Below are 17,500 nucleotides of genomic sequence, written 5' to 3' on the forward strand. Positions count from 1 at the left end.
GGTGAGCTCACCTGAGAGAGAGAGAGAGAGAGAGAGAGAGAGAGAGAGACAGGAAGTGGCGTCTCACTGGGTAACGTGACCACGGAGAACTGAGACGTGTCCTCTGACTCCTCTGTGGACAGACGTCCCTTCTTCTGGACAGGCTGAGAGTCCTCGTCTGCACACACACACACACACACACAGTCAGACTGTTCTTTGGACGCCCTCCATGTTCTAGCCAGAGGAACCCTGAGGAACCGGGACGAGAACCTCAGACCAGTGAGACCAGCTGGTTCTGGTCCACAGTTCTTCATGGAGGTGTGGACACTCTGGACTGCCTGTCTGTCCCTCAGGCCTCTGTCCACTGGAGGACATGTGGACATCGTGTCTGGTTCCTCAGACTGTCCAGGAGGTGCAGATGCTTTGATCCCTTTGATCCCAGTCTGGGACGCCATCCCTCAGGAGACCCCCCCCCCCCCCCCCCCCCCCCCCGGTGTTACAGGGAGGCCACGCCCCCTGCCCAGCCTCACTCTGATTGGTCTGGAGGACTTGTACCTGACGTTGGACCTGCAATGTGATTCTCCACTTTTATTTTGATAGGATTCCACATCCAGACCATCTTCTTTATTTACATTAATCATTTGATCTTATTTTGTTTTCAACACACGACTTTATATTGAATAAACTGCAATCTGGGGGGGGGGGGGCCCACCGGGGGAGGGGCAGTGCATAATGAAGTACTGGGGGGGGGGGGGGGGGGGGGGATTACATACTGAAGTACTGGGGGGGGGCCCACCGGGGGAGGGGCAGTGCATAATGAAGTACCGGGGGGGGGGGGGGGGGGATTACATACTGAAGTACTGGGGGGGGGGGCCCACCGGGGGAGGGGCAGTGCATAATGAAGTACTGGGGGGGGGGGGGGGGCACCGGGGGAGGGGCAGTGCATAATGAAGTACCGGGGGGGGGGGGGGGGAGAGACCCACCGGGGGAGGGGCAGTGCAGGACGATGTTCCCGTCACTGTCTTGACTCAGAGTGACGGACTTCCCCTTCTCTTCCTCCGCCGCCGAGCTCATCCTGCAGAGAACCACCGTCTTATTGACTTCCTGTTCCCGCCAAAATAAACACAAAGGTTCACGTCCCACTACTTTTCAGTCAGAAACAAACAAAGTCACAGATTTAAGTGTTCACAGCTTTTCTAGAGATACTAAACCCAGTGATTAATTAAGGCGGTTGATCAAATGTGAACGCAGAACAAATGCAATTCAAAATAAAAGCTTCTTTACATTCCCTCTGCTAATACGTAATAAATACTATATAATATTATTTTCCTGGAAGAAAACCATGAATGTTTCTCTCTGGAATCGTGGACTTTTAGAAACACAAGTTTTTATTCTGCAGTTTAACTCTGAAGGCTAAAGTACGAAACAAATACTCTTGAATAGTCAGATCCAGTCGTTCAGTAAGCTGTAATACCACCGACGACCTCGGGGGGGGCAGTAAGCTGTAATACCACCGACGACCTCGGGGGGGCAGTGTGGAGCAGTACATCATGTACTACCAGTTTACCTGTTGATACACCTTTACTGCCAGTAGTAGTAGTAGAACAGTACTAGTAGAACAGTACTAGTAGAACAGCAGTAGAACAGAAACTCAAGTTGAGTTTGTCCAGAAAACGAGACGTGACCAGTCGGTCCAGACGAGAACGAAACACATCGTTTTAGACACATCATGGTTTTTAAATTTTTTTATTAATGTATTTGAGTAAAAGAGGTAAAGATAATAAATCAATTTAAGCCAATTAAAAGTCCTCATGATCACATTTCTGGGTTGAAATAGAAACAAGTGATAATTATTGCTCATATTGTACAAATGCAGTGTTTATAATGTATTTGTCTAATCGTGTCCCGCTGCAATAAAGGTCTAACTTCTTCTATTTCCTTTTTATAAATCATTTTATAAAATATAGACCTTAATGGATGTATTGATCTTCTCACACACACACACAAACACACACACACACACACACACACACACACCTTTATTGTCGTTACTTTTACTTTGTGCTCACTTCCGCCTCCTCTGTTTACATGTTGAAATGAAGGTAAAAACCAGCAGTTGGTGTGATTTAACGACGTGTCAGGAGTTTGTTTGTCGGTTAGAAGAAGCCGATTTGTAGATCGAGACACCGACAAACGTTTCCCGTCGGTTTGAAATCAGCCGTTTGTTCGGTTGTTTTGCTGGAAGTGGTGAGGAATTAAAATGAGCGCTTGTTTGAACGGAGGCTGGCGCGCAGAGGGTTCCTCGTCATTCACGAACAACGGCGGAGCAGAACGTGCGATTTACGTTGGAATTAATCCAACATCGGAGCAAAGAACGTGATGTGACGAGCGGAAGCAGCGGCGAGGGCAGAAAACACACACCGCTAGCCGTTAGCATCCGCCGAGCTAAGCTAAGCTAAGCTAAGCTGCTAAATGAAAGACGAACATCGCCGGGCGCCATGTTCGTCCACAAACTGCAGCGGCGGCGTTCAGGCGCTCCGTCCCGCCGAGGCGGAGGATTTTCCGGGGGCTCCCGGGGCGAAGGACGCCTCACCCCCCCGGGGGGGGAGCGACACGTTCCCCCGCCAGACACAAAGTCATTTTTACTTTTGATTCGGCTACTTACTTCCTGTTTTCGGTCCGGGGACTGTGAGTTACCAGGATGGAGAGAAGTGCCAGGATGGAGGATGGAGGCCGGCCGCTCCGCTCACCCCGCTGCGGAACCAACATGGCGGCCAACGGCCGCGGCCATGTTTACCCGGAAGTTGGTCGCGTCTTCTTCTTTAACTATTTATTGAACAATAAACAAAATACGGTATACAATATAATAAAGACAAGAAGAAGAAATAACATGGAGTTGCGAAAAAATATATACACACATGTATAAACATAGCAATATTTGCAAAATGCCAAAAGGTTTTTATGAATTATACAAATTTATTTATGAATTTGCACATCTCACTTTCTTACTAATATATTATTTTATTTAATATTTTATTTTATTCTACTTTTTGTGTATATAGTTACTTATTCATGTATGTCTGCTCCAGGGTAGACGGCAAAATAAGAATTTCATTCACTGTGAAACCTGCTTTTACTGGTGATATGACAATAAAACACCTTGAAACTTGAAACTTGAAACTTATACAGAGCGTATGAATAGAGCAAAAATTTTAATTTAATTTGAAATAAATTAGTAGCAATCATCAGGGAAGCAAAGACTAAAATAACAGACAGTTTGAAAAGTGCACAATTTCTTTAGCAAATCTAATTCAAGGTTCAACGTGTTTTATTTGTCATTTCAACAGTAAAAGCAGGTTTCACAGTGTAATGAGATAACTGGACACGAGAACAACAAGGGTTCTAGGGTTTCGTCTGCTTCACTACAAAAGGTACAAGGTTCCACTTCCAATTTAAATCTTGATGAATATTATTAATGACTTTCAATTTTTACATGTTTGAGTTCAGCTCGTGAAAAATGGGAGCAAAAAACTAAAGTGTTATATTTTTGTTTTCGTTTATATTTTATTCTGGTCCGGTGTGTTTTTATCATTATCATTCATTTTGGTTATTAAGAATTTGGATGTCCAAGATATTAAAATTGTTGAGGCTCAAATCTGTCGACTATTGTGTGCGTCTCTACAATGTGTCCGGGTCGCTACAAGGTTTCGGTTCCTCCTGAGCCACATAAATAAAAGACAGTTGATATTCAAACTGTCCATTTAGATCCTCAAATAATCGTGTCTCTTTATCATATAAAGACATTTCAATCTTTTGATCAACACCCCGTGTTCCTGCTGGAAACATTATTTTACTCCGCGGTTGTTTCCGCCCGGACAGTTTTGACCGCCGGACCGCCGTGGAGCAGCAGAGTCCCACATTTCCAGCGTTTGGAGGGAAAACCGTGATAAACGATGTCGGATCAGCCGGTCAGAGTGTAAGTGGGACTTTATTCACGTACATCCGGGGATTTGAGCTCGTTTAGCCGCGGTTTGTTCGTTTCTCTCCTTTAAAGGTTCAAGTCAACGTGCAGCAGTGTTGCCACGGTTACTTTAAAAAAAAAAACTAATCAGATTACTAGTTACTCCTTTGAAAACCAACTTAGTTACTCCACAGATTACTTGTTTTTAAAAGCAACTAAGTTAGATCAGGAGTTTGTTTTGTCGTTACTCACAGCAGCTCCTATAATCTTCATCTGAACATTAAAATTACACTTTGCTGATTCCTGCACCATGTTTATACTTATTTAACCTCTGACCTCCTGCTGGTAACGGTTTACCTACTCAGTCATGAAGGTGTAATCTATTACAACAGGCGTGTCCAACAATCCGATCTAATCCGGCCGCCGGGGGATTAAATTATTCTTTTTAAGTCTAAAAATGAAAAGTGACAGAGGCGAATCTAAAAACACTGGATTGTCCAAAATGACATTCAGAACCGTCCTTGGTCAGAATTAATTAACGCGTCTGTGGAGGTCACATGACGCAACGCCTTTCACAATAAAGGTGTCCAACTTCTGTGAAGTGATACTTTAGACACGTAAACTCAAATGTTTTCCAGATGATGACAACTTGTTTTAACCCTGAATAAACATACGACATCCAGATTAGGTGACTGAGGGTTTGTTTTGTTTTTAATATACTATCTGATTAACTTTAATATGTAAATTTCAAAATAAACTGGCAAATTCTTTCAAAAGGATCAAAAGAAGGAAAGACTTTGACATTTGTCCATATCTGTGTGTGTGTGTGTGTGTGGTGTGTGTGTGTGTGTGTGTGTGTGTGTGTGTGTGTGTGTGTGTGTGTGTGTGTGTGTGTGTGTGTGTGTGTGTGTGTGTGTGTGTGTGTGTGCAGCCTGGTGTGTGGGGACGTCCAGGGCAGGTTGGACGCCCTGTTCAGTCGTGTCCAGGCCGTCCAGAAGAAGACGGGACAGTTTGACGTGAGGACAGAAAAACCCTGATTCCATGTTTCAGTTTCTGTGTTTGTCCCCGGGGACAGGAAGTGTGTTTGTCCCTGGGGACAGGAAGTGTGTTTGTCCCCGAGGACAGGAAGTGTGTTTGTCCCTGAGGACAGGAAGTGTCTCCTGCTCGTTTTGCAGCTGCTGCTCTGTGTGGGGGAGTTCTTCGGGACGACGCCGGAGGCCGAGGCGGCGTGGCGGCAGTACAGGACCGGGGCCAAGAAAGGTGCAGTACTCAGTGTGGCCAGAGAGGGCGCTGTGACTCAGTGTGGCCAGAGAGGGCGCTGTGACTCAGTGTGGCCAGAGAGGGCGCTGTGACTCAGTGTGGCCAGAGAGGGCGCTGTGACTGTTCATGTTGTGTATTGGAATAGAATAGAGTGTTTATCCCTCATGTGGGACGTTCACATTACAGCAGCAGCCATGAGATAACAAAATAAAGGTATAAAGGTATAATATACAAAATAAAGGTATAATATACCAGCTACACGTCGTCCCTCAGCTCCCGTCCACACCTACGTCCTCGGAGCGGCGAGTCCCGACACGGAGAAGAACTTCGCCAACGCAGACGGATGTGAGCTGGCGGAGAACATCACCTACCTGGGTCAGTCCCTACCTGGTACCTGGTACCTGGTACCTGGTACCTACCTGGGTCAGTCCCTACCTGGTACCTGGTACCTGGTACCTACCTGGGTCAGTCCCTACCTGGTACCTGGTACCTACCTGGGTCAGTCCCTACCTGGTACCTGGTACCTGGTACCTACCTGAGTCAGTCCCTACCTGGTACCTGGTACCTACCTGGGTCAGTCCCTACCTGGTACCTGGTACCTACCTGGGCTTTGAGTAACTGTGTCAGTAACTGTGTGTGTGTGTATATATATATATATATACACACACACACACACACACACACACACACACACACACACACATATATATGTGTATATGTGTGTGTGTGTGTGTATATATAAAAATATATTATATAAACATATGTAATATGAGATGTGTTGTGTTGTTGGCTCCAGGGCGTCGGGGCCTGTTCACCGGGGTGTCGGGGCTCCAGATCGCCTACGTCAGCGGGCGGGAGGCGGAGCGGGAGGCGGCGGCGGGGGCAGCGGCTCACTGCTTCACCTGGGCCGACCTGTCGGCGCTGAGCGGCCCGCTGACCTGCGGCTCCAGGTTCAGGGGGGTGGACATCCTGCTCACGTCGCAGTGGCCCCGCGGAGTCTGGCACTTCGGCAACACGCCGGTGAGTGGCGGCGGCACGACGCGTCCGTCCTCGTCGGCAGCTTCATGATACGCCTTTATTTTGAAATTCACGTCTGTACGGCGGCGGCGCGGCTGAATGAATCTGCGGTGTGGAAATAATTCTGAAGACGGTCAACAGAGGAACCCGCCGGGCGGCGCACTGAGTTACAGTAGCAGGAAGTAAAGGAGGCACGGCTCGACCGTATGCTAGCTCCGCCCCTCCATCTGATGTCACGTCAGCTTTGATCCCTTTATTTCCTTTGTAAAGATACGAGACCTCACAGTTTTATTACTGTTTATTTACTGCCTAAGACCTCAGAAATAAAATATCCAAATCATGTTTCAGTAGTTTTAGTTTGACGATCGATCAAAGTGATCAAAGACGTCAGTCCATCAGGTTTGTGGATCAAAGGGAAGCAGAATCGTGACCCTTTGTGACGTCGGTGTTCGTCACGTCGTCGTCCAAACATCTCGACACGGTGTCTTATTGTGAAGGAAGGTGATTTCCACCGCGACCACGAGCCTCTGGGCGTCGGAGCGGAACAGCGGCTCTGACGCCTCCTTGTGTTGCAGGAGGGAAACGTGAAGACGTGTGGCAGCGGCTCCCTCGCTAACCTCGCTGACAAACTCAAGCCGCGGTACCACTTCGCAGGACTAGAGGGCGTGCACTACGAACGACTCCCATACAGGTGCGGCTGGGTGGCGGAGGAGCGGGAGGGTGGTGGAGGAGCGGGAGGGCGCCGGAGGAGCGGGAGGGCGGTGGAGGAGCGGGAGGGTGTTGGTGGAGCGGGAGGGTGTTGGTGGAGCGGGAGGGGCGGCGGAGGAGCGGGAGGGCGGCGGTGGAGCGGGAGGGTGTTGGTGGAGCGGGAGGGTGGCGGAGGAGCGGGAGGGCTCCGGTGGAGGAGCGGGAGGGTGGTGGTGGTGCGTGAGGGTGGTGGAGGAGCGGGAGGGTGGTGGAGGAGCGGGAGTGCGGCGGAGGAGCGGGAGGGCGGCGGAGGAGCGGGAGGGCGCCGGTGGAGCGGGAGGGCGCCGGTGGAGCGGGAGGGTGTTGGTGGAGCAGGAGGGCTCCGGTGGAGGAGTGGGAGGGTGGTGGTGGTGCGTGAGGGTGGTGGAGGAGCGGGAGGGTGGTGGAGGAGCGGGAGGGTGGTGGAGGAGCGGGAGGGCGGCGGAGGAGCGGGAGGGCGCCGGTGGAGCGGGAGGGCACCGGTGGAGCGGGAGGGTGGCGGAGGAGCAGGAGGGTGGCGGAGGAGCAGGAGGGCTCCGGTGGAGGAGTGGGAGGGTGGTGGTGGTGCGTGAGGGTGGTGGAGGAGCGGGAGGGTGGTGGAGGAGCGGGAGGGTGGTGGAGGAGCGGGAGGGCGCCGGTGGAGCGGGAGGGTGGTGGAGGAGCGGGAGGGTGTTGGAGGAGCAGGAGGGTGCCGGTGGAGCAGGAGGGTGCCGGTGGAGCGGGAGGGCGGTGGAGGAGCGGGAGGGCGCCGGTGGAGCGGGAGGGCAGTGACGGTCTTCTTCGTCCTCAGGAACCACCTGGTCCTCCAGGAAAACGCTCAGCATGTCAGTCGCTTCATCGCCCTGGCAACCGTCAACAACCCCGCCAAGAAGAAGGTAGGGCTCCCGAGGGCGCCGCGCCGCGAGGCGTTCGGGGACGCGTGTTCAACGTAGCCCCGCCTCACGTCTCCACTTCCGTCCCGTCGTCCTCGTCTCCAGTACCTGTACGCCTTCAACATCGTTCCCATGGCGACCATGGACGCCGCCCAGCTGGTGACGCAGCCGCAGGACGTCACGGAGAACCCGTACAGACGGAAAGACAAGGGGGACGTCCAGAAGACGTGGTCCAGCGGCGCAGCGGAGGAGGAGGAGGTAACACCGCCCCCCCCCCACCCCTCCCCCCCCCCCCCCCCACGGTCTCCAGTGAGGGTTAACCCCGCCTTCTCCTTTCAGCCCGCCACTCAGTTCTTCTTCGACCTGGCCGAGAAGCGGGGCGGGGGAGGGAGAGGGAGAGGGAGAGGGAGAGGGGGCGGGGAAGGGGGCGGAGCCAGGAAGAGGCCGGACGGGGCCGGACCAGGCGGCGACGCCCATCATCAGTCCAAACAGCCGCGGCGACACCGTGAGTGACGCAACTTCATGTTTCATGATCAGGAACGTTTAACGCCTCGATGATTTCAATCCTCAGATTGACTGGAGTCTGGAATTCCTCCTGTGGACCGGAGCGTCCAACCGGAGCGTCCAACTGTAGCGTCCAGTCCTAGTGTCCAACCGTAGCGTCCAGTCCTAGTGTCCAACCGGAGCGTCCAGTCCTAGCGTCCAACCGTAGCGTCCAGTCCTAGTGTCCAACCGTAGCGTCCAACCGTAGCGTCCAGTCCTAGTGTCCAACCGTAGCGTCCAGTCCTAGCATCCAACCGTAGCGTCCAGTCCTAGCATCCAGTCCTAGCATCCAACCGTAGCGTCCAGTCCTAGTGTCCAACCGTAGCGTCCAGTCCTAGTGTCCAACCGGAGCGTCCAACCGTAGCGTCCAGTCCTAGTGTCCAACCGTAGCGTCCAGTCCTAGTGTCCAACCGTAGCGTCCAACCGTAGCGTCCAGTCCTAATGTCCAACCGTAGCGTCCAGTCCTAGCATCCAACCGTAGCGTCCAGTCCTAGCATCCAGTCCTAGCATCCAACCGTAGCGTCCAGTCCTAGCATCCAGTCCTAGCGTCCAACAATAGCGTCCAACCGTAGCGTCCTGTCCTAGCGTCCAGTCCTAGCGTCCAACAATAGCGTCCAACCGTAGCGTCCTGTCCTAGCGTCCAGCAGCTCGTCTCCATGGAAACGAGCCCAGATCTAAATGGTGGTTACTGTGTTGTAGCTCCGCCCACCGGGCCCTGCTGGTTCTGCCTGGCCAGTCCTCAGGTGGAGAAGCACCTGGTCGTCAGCATCGGCTCCAACGTGAGTTGACGCCGCGGCGCCGCCCGGTGGCCCAGCGGGGTACTGACCGGCGTGTGTTGCAGGGCCACCTGGCGGTGCAGCGGCGCCGCCCGGTGGCCCAGCGGGGTACTGACCGGCGTGTGTTGCAGGGCCACCTGGCGGTGCAGCGGCGCCGCCCGGTGGCCCAGCGGGGTACTGACCGGCGTGTGTTGCAGGGCCACCTGGCGGTGCAGCGGCGCCGCCCGGTGGCCCAGCGGGGTACTGACCGGCGTGTGTTGCAGTGCTACCTGGCGGTGGCCAAAGGCGGCCTGACGCCGCAGCACGTCCTCATCCTGCCCATCGGCCACTACCAGTCGGTGGTGGAGCTGAGCGGCGCCGTGCTGGACGAGATGGAGCGCTACAAGGCGGCGCTGCAGCGGTTCTACCGGAGCAAGGGCCTGCGCTGCGTTCTGTTTGAGAGGAACTACAGGAGCCAACATCTGCAGCTGCAGGTACCGGGGGGGGGGGTGTAGAACAGCTACAGTAGAACAGCTGCAGTAGAACAGCTGCTGACCCCCCCCCCCCCCCCCCCCCGGTGCTCCAGGTGGTCCCGGTGCCGTTGGACCGCTGCTCCACTGAGGACCTGAAGGAAGCCTTCATGGTCCAGGCTCAGGACCAGAACATGGAGCTGATGGAGATCCCCCAACACACACACCTCAAACAGGTCACACACACACACACACACACACACACACACACACACACACACACACACACACACACACACACACACACACACACACACACACACACACACACACACACACCTCAAACAGGTCACACACACACACACACACACACACACACACACCTCAAACAGGTCACACACACACACACACACACACACACACACACACACCTCAAACAGGTCACACACACACACACACACACACACACACCTCAAACAGGTCACACACACACACACACACACACACACACACACACACACACACACACTCTGACTGCAGTGTCCTGTCCCAGATTGTCCCTCCAGGGACGCCGTACTTCTACGTGGAACTGGACTCGGGGGAGAAGCTGCTCCACCGCATCCAGAAGAATTTCCCTCTGCAGTTCGGCAGGTGAAGGTTCTACTACCGTTCTAGGTTCTACTACTGTTCTAGGTTCTACTACCGTTCTAGGTTCTACTACCGTTCTAGGTTCTACTACTGTTCTAGGTTCTACTACCGTTCTAGGTTCTACTACCGTTCTAGGTTCTACTACCGTTCTAGGTTCTACCTTCTGGTATCGTCTCACTTTATTCTAGTGAACTCGTCAGTGTTCAGGTGTTGTAGCAGACCAGGACCACGGGGGGCGCTAGAGAGCCGACGCACCTTTTACTTCCTGGTTTCCAGCTCTGCCTTCAGAATAAAAGAGGATTCATCCTCCATAAGTGCTGCTCAAGGTTCCAGCTCTCGTCACCAGCAGCCATTAAAATATCATATTTAGCTTCTCGTTGAGATGTCGTGATGCACCTGAACGCATCACGGAGCTGCTGCAGCTGAAACCAGACCAACATGGCTCTTTTATTATGAAACCGTTCAGAGGGAGGTTTCTGACTGCAGGAACTAAGAAGACATGTGGCTGTTGTGAGGGGGCGTGGCCTGTTGTGAGGGGGCGTGGCCTGCCAGTTCAGCAGCGACTGTATGAACAGTCCTGCAGAAAAAGCTTTTTTACCTGCAGCTTGTCGACGTCACTGCTGAACCTTCATGAAGAGTCTGTAGGAGGGTCAGTCTGTACTGCAGGAGGGTCAGTCTGTACTTCCTCCTGGACCAACCAGTCTGTACTGCAGGGATGTAGTCTGTACTACTGACCAGTCTGTCCTGCAGGGAGGTCTTGGCCAGCGAGGCGGTGCTGAACATTCCGACCCGAGCGGATTGGAAGGAGTGTAAACAGACGAGGGAGGAGGAGGAGGAGGTCTGCAGACTGCTGAGGGACGACTTCCAGCCCTACGACTTCAACTGGGAGGACGACTGACACACACACACACACACACACACACACACACACACACACACACACACACACACACACACACACACACACACACACACACACACACACACACACACACACACACACACACACACACACACACACACACACACACACACACACACACACACACACACACACACACACACACACACACACACACGTTGTCTGTTGCTGTTGGAAAATCGTGAAATTGAAAGTCTTTTATAAAATCATGTTTGAAGTGAAAACGGCGTCAAACTGAATGTCGAAGGTGTTTGAACAATAAAGTTCCGTTCAAAGTGATGACATCACATCAGTCAGTTTGTGAAAACGCAGCAGGTCCTTCTGGAACAAACTGGATTTGATCACTTGGTCGTCGTCACGCCGTCCATTTCTCCGTCTGGCCAGCAGGGGGCCGAGGTCCTGTAGAGCTACGACGGTAGAGGGCTGAAGACAGGCTTTCCTGCGTTCAGTCGTTTAAAAAGAATTCAAACGTCGTAGAGGAAACCGTCGACTTCCTGCTGAGGAAGGTAGCCGGCGCGCTAGGTGGCCGGCGCGCTAGGTAGCCGGCGCGCGAGGAGTTGACTGCCGCCATCAATTCACCAGCAGTCAGTTTCTTATTAGTTTATTTGGCACCTTACAGATCATCTCCACTGCAACAGTTACGTAAAACTCCCCAAAAGCTCTGAATTTAAAACAAGAAAAGCCTCAAAGTAAAAACAGAATTAACGTGCAGTTAGCGCTCAAACTCTCGGTAAACGTACGTTACAGGCGTGAGTAACAGGCGTGGCCACTAGGGGGCAGCAGGACTGGAAACGTTTTAGTAAGTCGTCGGTTGAAAATCATGAGGTTTGGGTTCAAACTAAGAGAAAAGCTTGTTCACTTTCCTTTCGGCGGAACGAGGCGTTAGAAGGTAGAACCGCTACGACGACGCCACACCGTCACCAACCGACCAGGCCGTCCGGTATGGATCCGAGCGGCGGGGGAGGGGTAGGGTAGGGGGGGGGGGGGGGGGGGGCGTAGGTCAAACTCCAGGCAGCAGCTTTACACAAAGTCCCTGGACCTCTTGATGGCGCAGCAGAGCATCATGCTGAAGATCATCCCGAAGATCTGGGGAGAGAGTGGAGGGTAAGGAACTCTGTAGACCCTACCCCACAACCGCTCAGTGTAGACCCTACCCCACAACCGCTCAGTGTACACCCTACCCCACAACCGCTCAGTGTAGACCCTACCCCACAACCGCTCAGTGTACACCCTACCCCAGAAACGCTCAGTGTACACCCTACCCCACAACCGCTCAAACCTCAGTCTGATCAAGATGGTGTTAGGGTTTCATGGTTCTAGGGTTCCATGGTTCTAGGGTTCCATGGTTCCATGGTTCTAGGGTTCCATGGTTCCATGCGGCTGTAGACTCACCATGATGACCCCGATGCCGATCCCGACCCCCCCGATGATGTGCAGCTTGTTGTTGAACATCTGGTCGATGGCTGCAGGACAACTCTGGGGACAAAGAACCATCAGACCCGTCAGTCATTGTGAAGGTTCCGGTCCTGAAGGTTCCGGTCCTGAAGGTTCCGGTCCTGAAGGTTCCGGTCCCTCACCGTGGTGATCAGGACCTCCAGACCCTCCTGCTTCGGGCAAATGTCTCTGGCGGCGTCGATCACCGTCCCCGTGGGACCGCAGCAGTCCAACTGCAAGGACACAGGACAGCAGTGAGCTGATGGAGACAACAGTGGGTGGAGGAGGGTGGAGGAGGGTGGAGGTCTCACCCCGAAGTGGATGAGTCGCAGCGTCTCCTTCAGCGCCTCCTGGCGGGTGTCCTTGTAGTTGGCGTAGGTCTGCTTGTAGAACTCAGTGATGTCCTCCACCACCTGACGGAGGAGCGTCATACACTGTGTGTGTCAGTGAGAGTGTGTGTGTGTGTGTCAGTGTGTGTGTGTGTCTGTGTGTGTGTGTGTGTGTGTGTGTGTGTGTACCCGGTCCTTGTTGGACAGCCCCCAGATCCCAGCAGCAACCTCCACGGCGAAGATGAGGAGCAGGAAGAGGAAGAACTGGACCAGAGAGAGGACAAGTTAATAGTCCTCTATCACTCTGTGTCCAGGAGGACGAGGTGGACGGAGGAGGACAGAGGTGGACAGGGAGGACAGGGGAGGACAGGGGAGGACAGAGGAGGACAGAGGAGGACGGAGGTGGACAGGGAGGACAGAGGTGGACAGGGAGGACAGAGGTGGACGGGGGAGGACAGAGGAGGACGGGGGAGGACAGAGGAGGACGGGGGAGGACAGAGGTGGACAGGGAGGACGGGGGAGGACGGGGGAGGACAGAGGAGGACGGGGGAGGACGGGGGAGGACGGGGGTGGACAGGGAGGACAGAGGAGGACGGGGGAGGACGGAGGTGGACAGGGAGGACGGAGGAGGACGGGGGAGGACAGGGGAGGACAGGGGAGGACAGGGAGGACGGAGGAGGACGGGGGAGGACGGGGGAGGACGGGGGTGGACAGGGAGGACAGAGGAGGACGGGGGAGGACGGGGGAGGACGGAGGTGGACAGGGAGGACGGAGGAGGACGGGGGAGGACGGGGGAGGACGGAGGTGGACAGGGAGGACGGAGGAGGACGGGGGAGGACAGGGGAGGACAGGGGAGGACAGGGAGGACAGGGAGGACAGAGGAGGACAGGGGAGGACAGGGAGGACAGAGGAGGACAGGGGAGGACAGAGGAGGACAGAGGAGGACAGAGGAGGACAGAGGAGGACAGGGAGGACAGAGGAGGACGGGGGAGGACAGAGGAGGACAGAGTCTCCACGGTGGTTCAATATGGTCTCAGAAGATATGCAAACATTATAAATCCACATTTGGCAACAGGCCAGAGTCCTGATTAGGGGAATATATAAATATATAACTATCTAAATGTATAACTGTATAAATCTATACAAACATATATATCTATATCTAAACATATATATCTATATCTAAACATATATATCTATATCTAAACATATATATCTAAACATATATATCTAAACATATATATCTATATCTAAACATATATATCTATATCTAAACATATATATCTATATCTAAACATATATATCTATATCTAAACATATATAACTATATCTAAACATATATATCTAACTATATATAACTATATCTAAACATATATATCTAAACATATATAACTATATCTAAACATATATATCTATATCTAAACATATATATCTATATCTAAACATATATATCTAAACATATATATCTAAACATATATATCTAAACATATATATCTAAACATATATATCTATATCTAAACATATATATCTATATCTAAACATATATATCTATATCTAAACATATATATCTATATCTAAACATATATAACTATATCTAAACATATATATCTATATCTAAACATATATAACTATATCTAAACATATATATCTAACTATATATAACTATATCTAAACATATATATCTAAACATATATAACTATATCTAAACATATATATCTATATCTAAACATATATATCTAAACATATATATCTATATCTAAACATATATATCTAAACATATATATCTATATCTAAACATATATATCTATATCTAGACATATATAACTATATCTAAACATATATATCTAAACATATATATCTATATCTAAACATATATATCTAAACATATATATCTATATCTAGACATATATATCTATATCTAGACATATATAACTATATCTAAACATATATAACTATATCTAAACATATATAACTATATCTAAACATGTATAACTATATCTAAACATATATATCTAAACATATATATCTCAACATATCTCTACAGAAGCCTGGGGGCGTGGTGACTCACGAGTCCCAGCATGCACGGCGACTCCTTGATGGCGCCGCAGCAGCCCAGGAACCCGACCACCATCATCAGGGCCCCCGCCGCCACCAGGATGTAGACCCCTGCAACCAGAACCAGGACTCACAACCTGACCTGGACCGGGACCCCGACCTGAACCGGTCCGTCTCTCCTCTGCTGGACCCTGGAGGACCTGCTGCTCTGCTAGACCCTGGAGGACCTGCTCCACTAGACCCTGGAGAACCTGCTCCTCTGCTAGACCCTGGAGGACCTGCTCTGCTAGACCCTGGAGGACCTGCTCCTCTGCTAGACTCTGGAGGAGGACCTGCTCTGCTAGACCCTGGAGGACCTGCTCCACTAGACCCTGGAGAACCTGCTCCACTAGACCCTGGAGAACCTGCTCCGCTAGACCCTGGAGAACCTGCTCCTCTGCTAGACCCTGGAGGACCTGCTCTGCTAGACCCTGGAGGACCTGCTCCTCTGCTAGACTCTGGAGGAGGACCTGCTCCTCTGCTAGACCCTGGAGGACCTGCTCCTCTGCTAGACCCTGGAGGACCTGCTCCTCTGCTAGACTCTGGAGGAGGACCTGCTCTGCTAGACCCTGGAGGACCTGCTGCTCTGCTAGACCCTGGAGGACCTGCTCCTCTGCTAGACTCTGGAGGAGGACCTGCTCTGCTAGACCCTGGAGGACCTGCTCCACTAGACCCTGGAGAACCTGCTCCGCTAGACCCTGGAGAACCTGCTCCGCTAGACCCTGGAGGACCTGCTGCTCTGCTGGACCCTGGAGGACCTGCTCTGCTAGACCCTGGAGGAGGACCTGCTCTGCTAGACCCTGGAGGAGGACCTGCTCTGCTAGACCCTGGAGGACCTGCTGCTCTGCTAGACCCTGGAGGACCTGCTCTGCTAGACCCTGGAGGACCTGCTGCTCTGCTAGACCCTGGAGGACCTGCTCTGCTAGACCCTGGAGGAGGACCTGCTCTGCTGGACCCTGGAGGACCTGCTCAAGGTTCCTTCAGTCATATTTGATCATATTTAGCGTCTAGCTGTTTGAGAACCACATCTGGGGACACTGTCTGGAGGCTCGTCCAGATGTTTGTCCTCCAGATGTTTGTCCTCCAGATGTTTGTCCTCCAGCAGCTCCTCCTATCAGAGACCAGCAGCAGCTCCTCCTCCCAGAATGCACCAGTGTGGGAACAAAGACACTTTGTCCATCGACCAACAATGACAGTTCTGTGTGGAGAACCGGACCGGACCGGACCCAGTCTGACCTCAACTACCCTCACAGCCTGACCTGGTCCAGATGGAGGACCTGGTCCAGATGGAGGACCTGGTCCAGGTGGGACCCAGTGATCCCGTCACGGTTGGACACTGAGGACCAGCAGAAGTTGGACGGCGTCTCACCGGTGAAGAAGACGGACGGAGAGTCTTGTCCTTCGAAGAGTCCAACAGTCCGGGAGTCGAACCGGAGCCACAGCCCTACGGCAAGGACGGCCGTACCTGCCAGCTGGGGGACGGGGACACTTTAGACACCTCCATGACCATACCATTACCATACCAGCCATACCATTACCATACCAGCCACACCCTCGCCTCAGCAGCTGCAGGTTCAAATCCTCAAGACTGACCAACTTTACTGAAGTTGGACATCAAGAGTCCTGAAAGACTGGAGTGGAGGACTGGTGGGCGGAGTAACGGTGGTGTGGGCGGAGTAACGGTGGTGTGGGCGGAGTAACATGGAACACAACCGGTAAATGTCATTGAAAGTGTGTCGGTGTTACACTGTAAACGGTCCCCCACAGGACACGTGTTACACTGTAAACGGTCCCCCCACAGGACACGTGTTGCACTGTAAACGGTCCCCCACAGGACACGTGTTACACTGTAAACGGTCCCCCCCACAGGACACGTGTTGCACTGTAAACGGTCCCCCACAGGACACGTGTTACACTGTAAACGGTCCCCCCACAGGACACGTGTTGCACTGTAAACGGTCCCCCACAGGACACGTGTTGCACTGTAAACGGTCCCCCCACAGGACACGTGTTACACTGTAAACGGTCCCCCCACAGGACACGTGTTGCACTGTAAACGGTCCCCCCACAGGACACGTGTTGCACTGTAAACGGTCCCCCCACAGGACACGTGTTGCACTGTAAACGGTCCCCCCACAGGACACGTGTTGCACTGTAAACGGTCCCCCACAGGACACGTGTTACACTGTAAACGGTCCCCCACAGGACACGTGTTACACTGTAAACGGTCCCCCCACAGGACACGTGTTGCACTGTAAACGGTCCCCCACAGGACACGTGTTACACTGTAAACGGTCCCCCCACAGGACACGTGTTGCACTGTAAACGGTCCCCCACAGGACACGTGTTACACTGTAAACGGTCCCCCCCACAGGACACGTGTTACACTGTAAACGGTCCCCCACAGGACACGTGTTACACTGTAAACGGTCCCCCCACAGGACACGTGTTGCACTGTAAACGGTCCCCCCCACAGGACACGTGTTGCAC

General features: G+C 52.5%; 3 protein-coding genes across 4 annotated transcripts in view; 1 reads left to right on the top strand and 2 right to left on the bottom strand.

Moving 5' to 3' along the window:
- LOC308146604 (uncharacterized protein) overlaps window positions 1-3,365 on the bottom strand; it is a gene marked incomplete at its 3' end in the record, with an annotated part of 3,592 nt that extends 227 nt beyond the window's left edge. The window contains exons 1-3 of the mRNA XM_080518507.1: window positions 2,645-3,365; window positions 963-1,054; window positions 51-157 (exon numbers count right to left, since the gene is read on the bottom strand). Of these exons, the coding sequence (XP_080374633.1) occupies window positions 51-157; window positions 963-1,054; window positions 2,645-2,748 (303 nt within the window). The 5' untranslated portion in view covers window positions 2,749-3,365. The remainder of the gene's footprint in view (window positions 1-50; window positions 158-962; window positions 1,055-2,644) is intronic.
- cwf19l1 (CWF19 like cell cycle control factor 1) lies at window positions 1,075-11,617 on the top strand. Its single transcript, XM_080518226.1, has 15 exons — window positions 1,075-2,782; window positions 3,327-3,955; window positions 4,872-4,956; window positions 5,116-5,200; window positions 5,474-5,575; window positions 5,997-6,220; window positions 6,793-6,908; window positions 7,734-7,818; window positions 7,921-8,073; window positions 8,155-8,320; window positions 9,058-9,137; window positions 9,398-9,607; window positions 9,700-9,819; window positions 10,137-10,234; window positions 10,982-11,617. Exons 2-15 carry the CDS (start codon window positions 3,933-3,935, stop codon window positions 11,127-11,129), a joined length of 1,695 nt encoding a protein of 564 aa, XP_080374352.1. The 5' UTR covers window positions 1,075-2,782; window positions 3,327-3,932; the 3' UTR covers window positions 11,130-11,617.
- A 121-nt stretch (window positions 11,618-11,738) lies between these two features.
- Window positions 11,739-17,500, bottom strand: part of LOC308146426 (CD9 antigen-like) — a 10,782-nt gene continuing 5,020 nt past the window's right edge. For both annotated transcript variants that reach the window (XM_080518229.1, XM_080518230.1), the window contains exons 2-8: window positions 16,380-16,482; window positions 14,985-15,082; window positions 13,106-13,180; window positions 12,899-13,000; window positions 12,731-12,820; window positions 12,546-12,629; window positions 11,739-12,239 (exon numbers count right to left, since the gene is read on the bottom strand). In XM_080518229.1, coding sequence (XP_080374355.1) covers window positions 12,174-12,239; window positions 12,546-12,629; window positions 12,731-12,820; window positions 12,899-13,000; window positions 13,106-13,180; window positions 14,985-15,082; window positions 16,380-16,482 — 618 coding nt within the window. In that variant the 3' untranslated portion in view covers window positions 11,739-12,173. The remainder of the gene's footprint in view (window positions 12,240-12,545; window positions 12,630-12,730; window positions 12,821-12,898; window positions 13,001-13,105; window positions 13,181-14,984; window positions 15,083-16,379; window positions 16,483-17,500) is intronic.

This window comes from Blennius ocellaris (genome assembly GCF_963422515.1).
Source record: "Blennius ocellaris genome assembly, chromosome: 22".
In the NCBI taxonomy this organism is placed as follows: Eukaryota; Metazoa; Chordata; class Actinopteri; order Blenniiformes; family Blenniidae; genus Blennius; species Blennius ocellaris.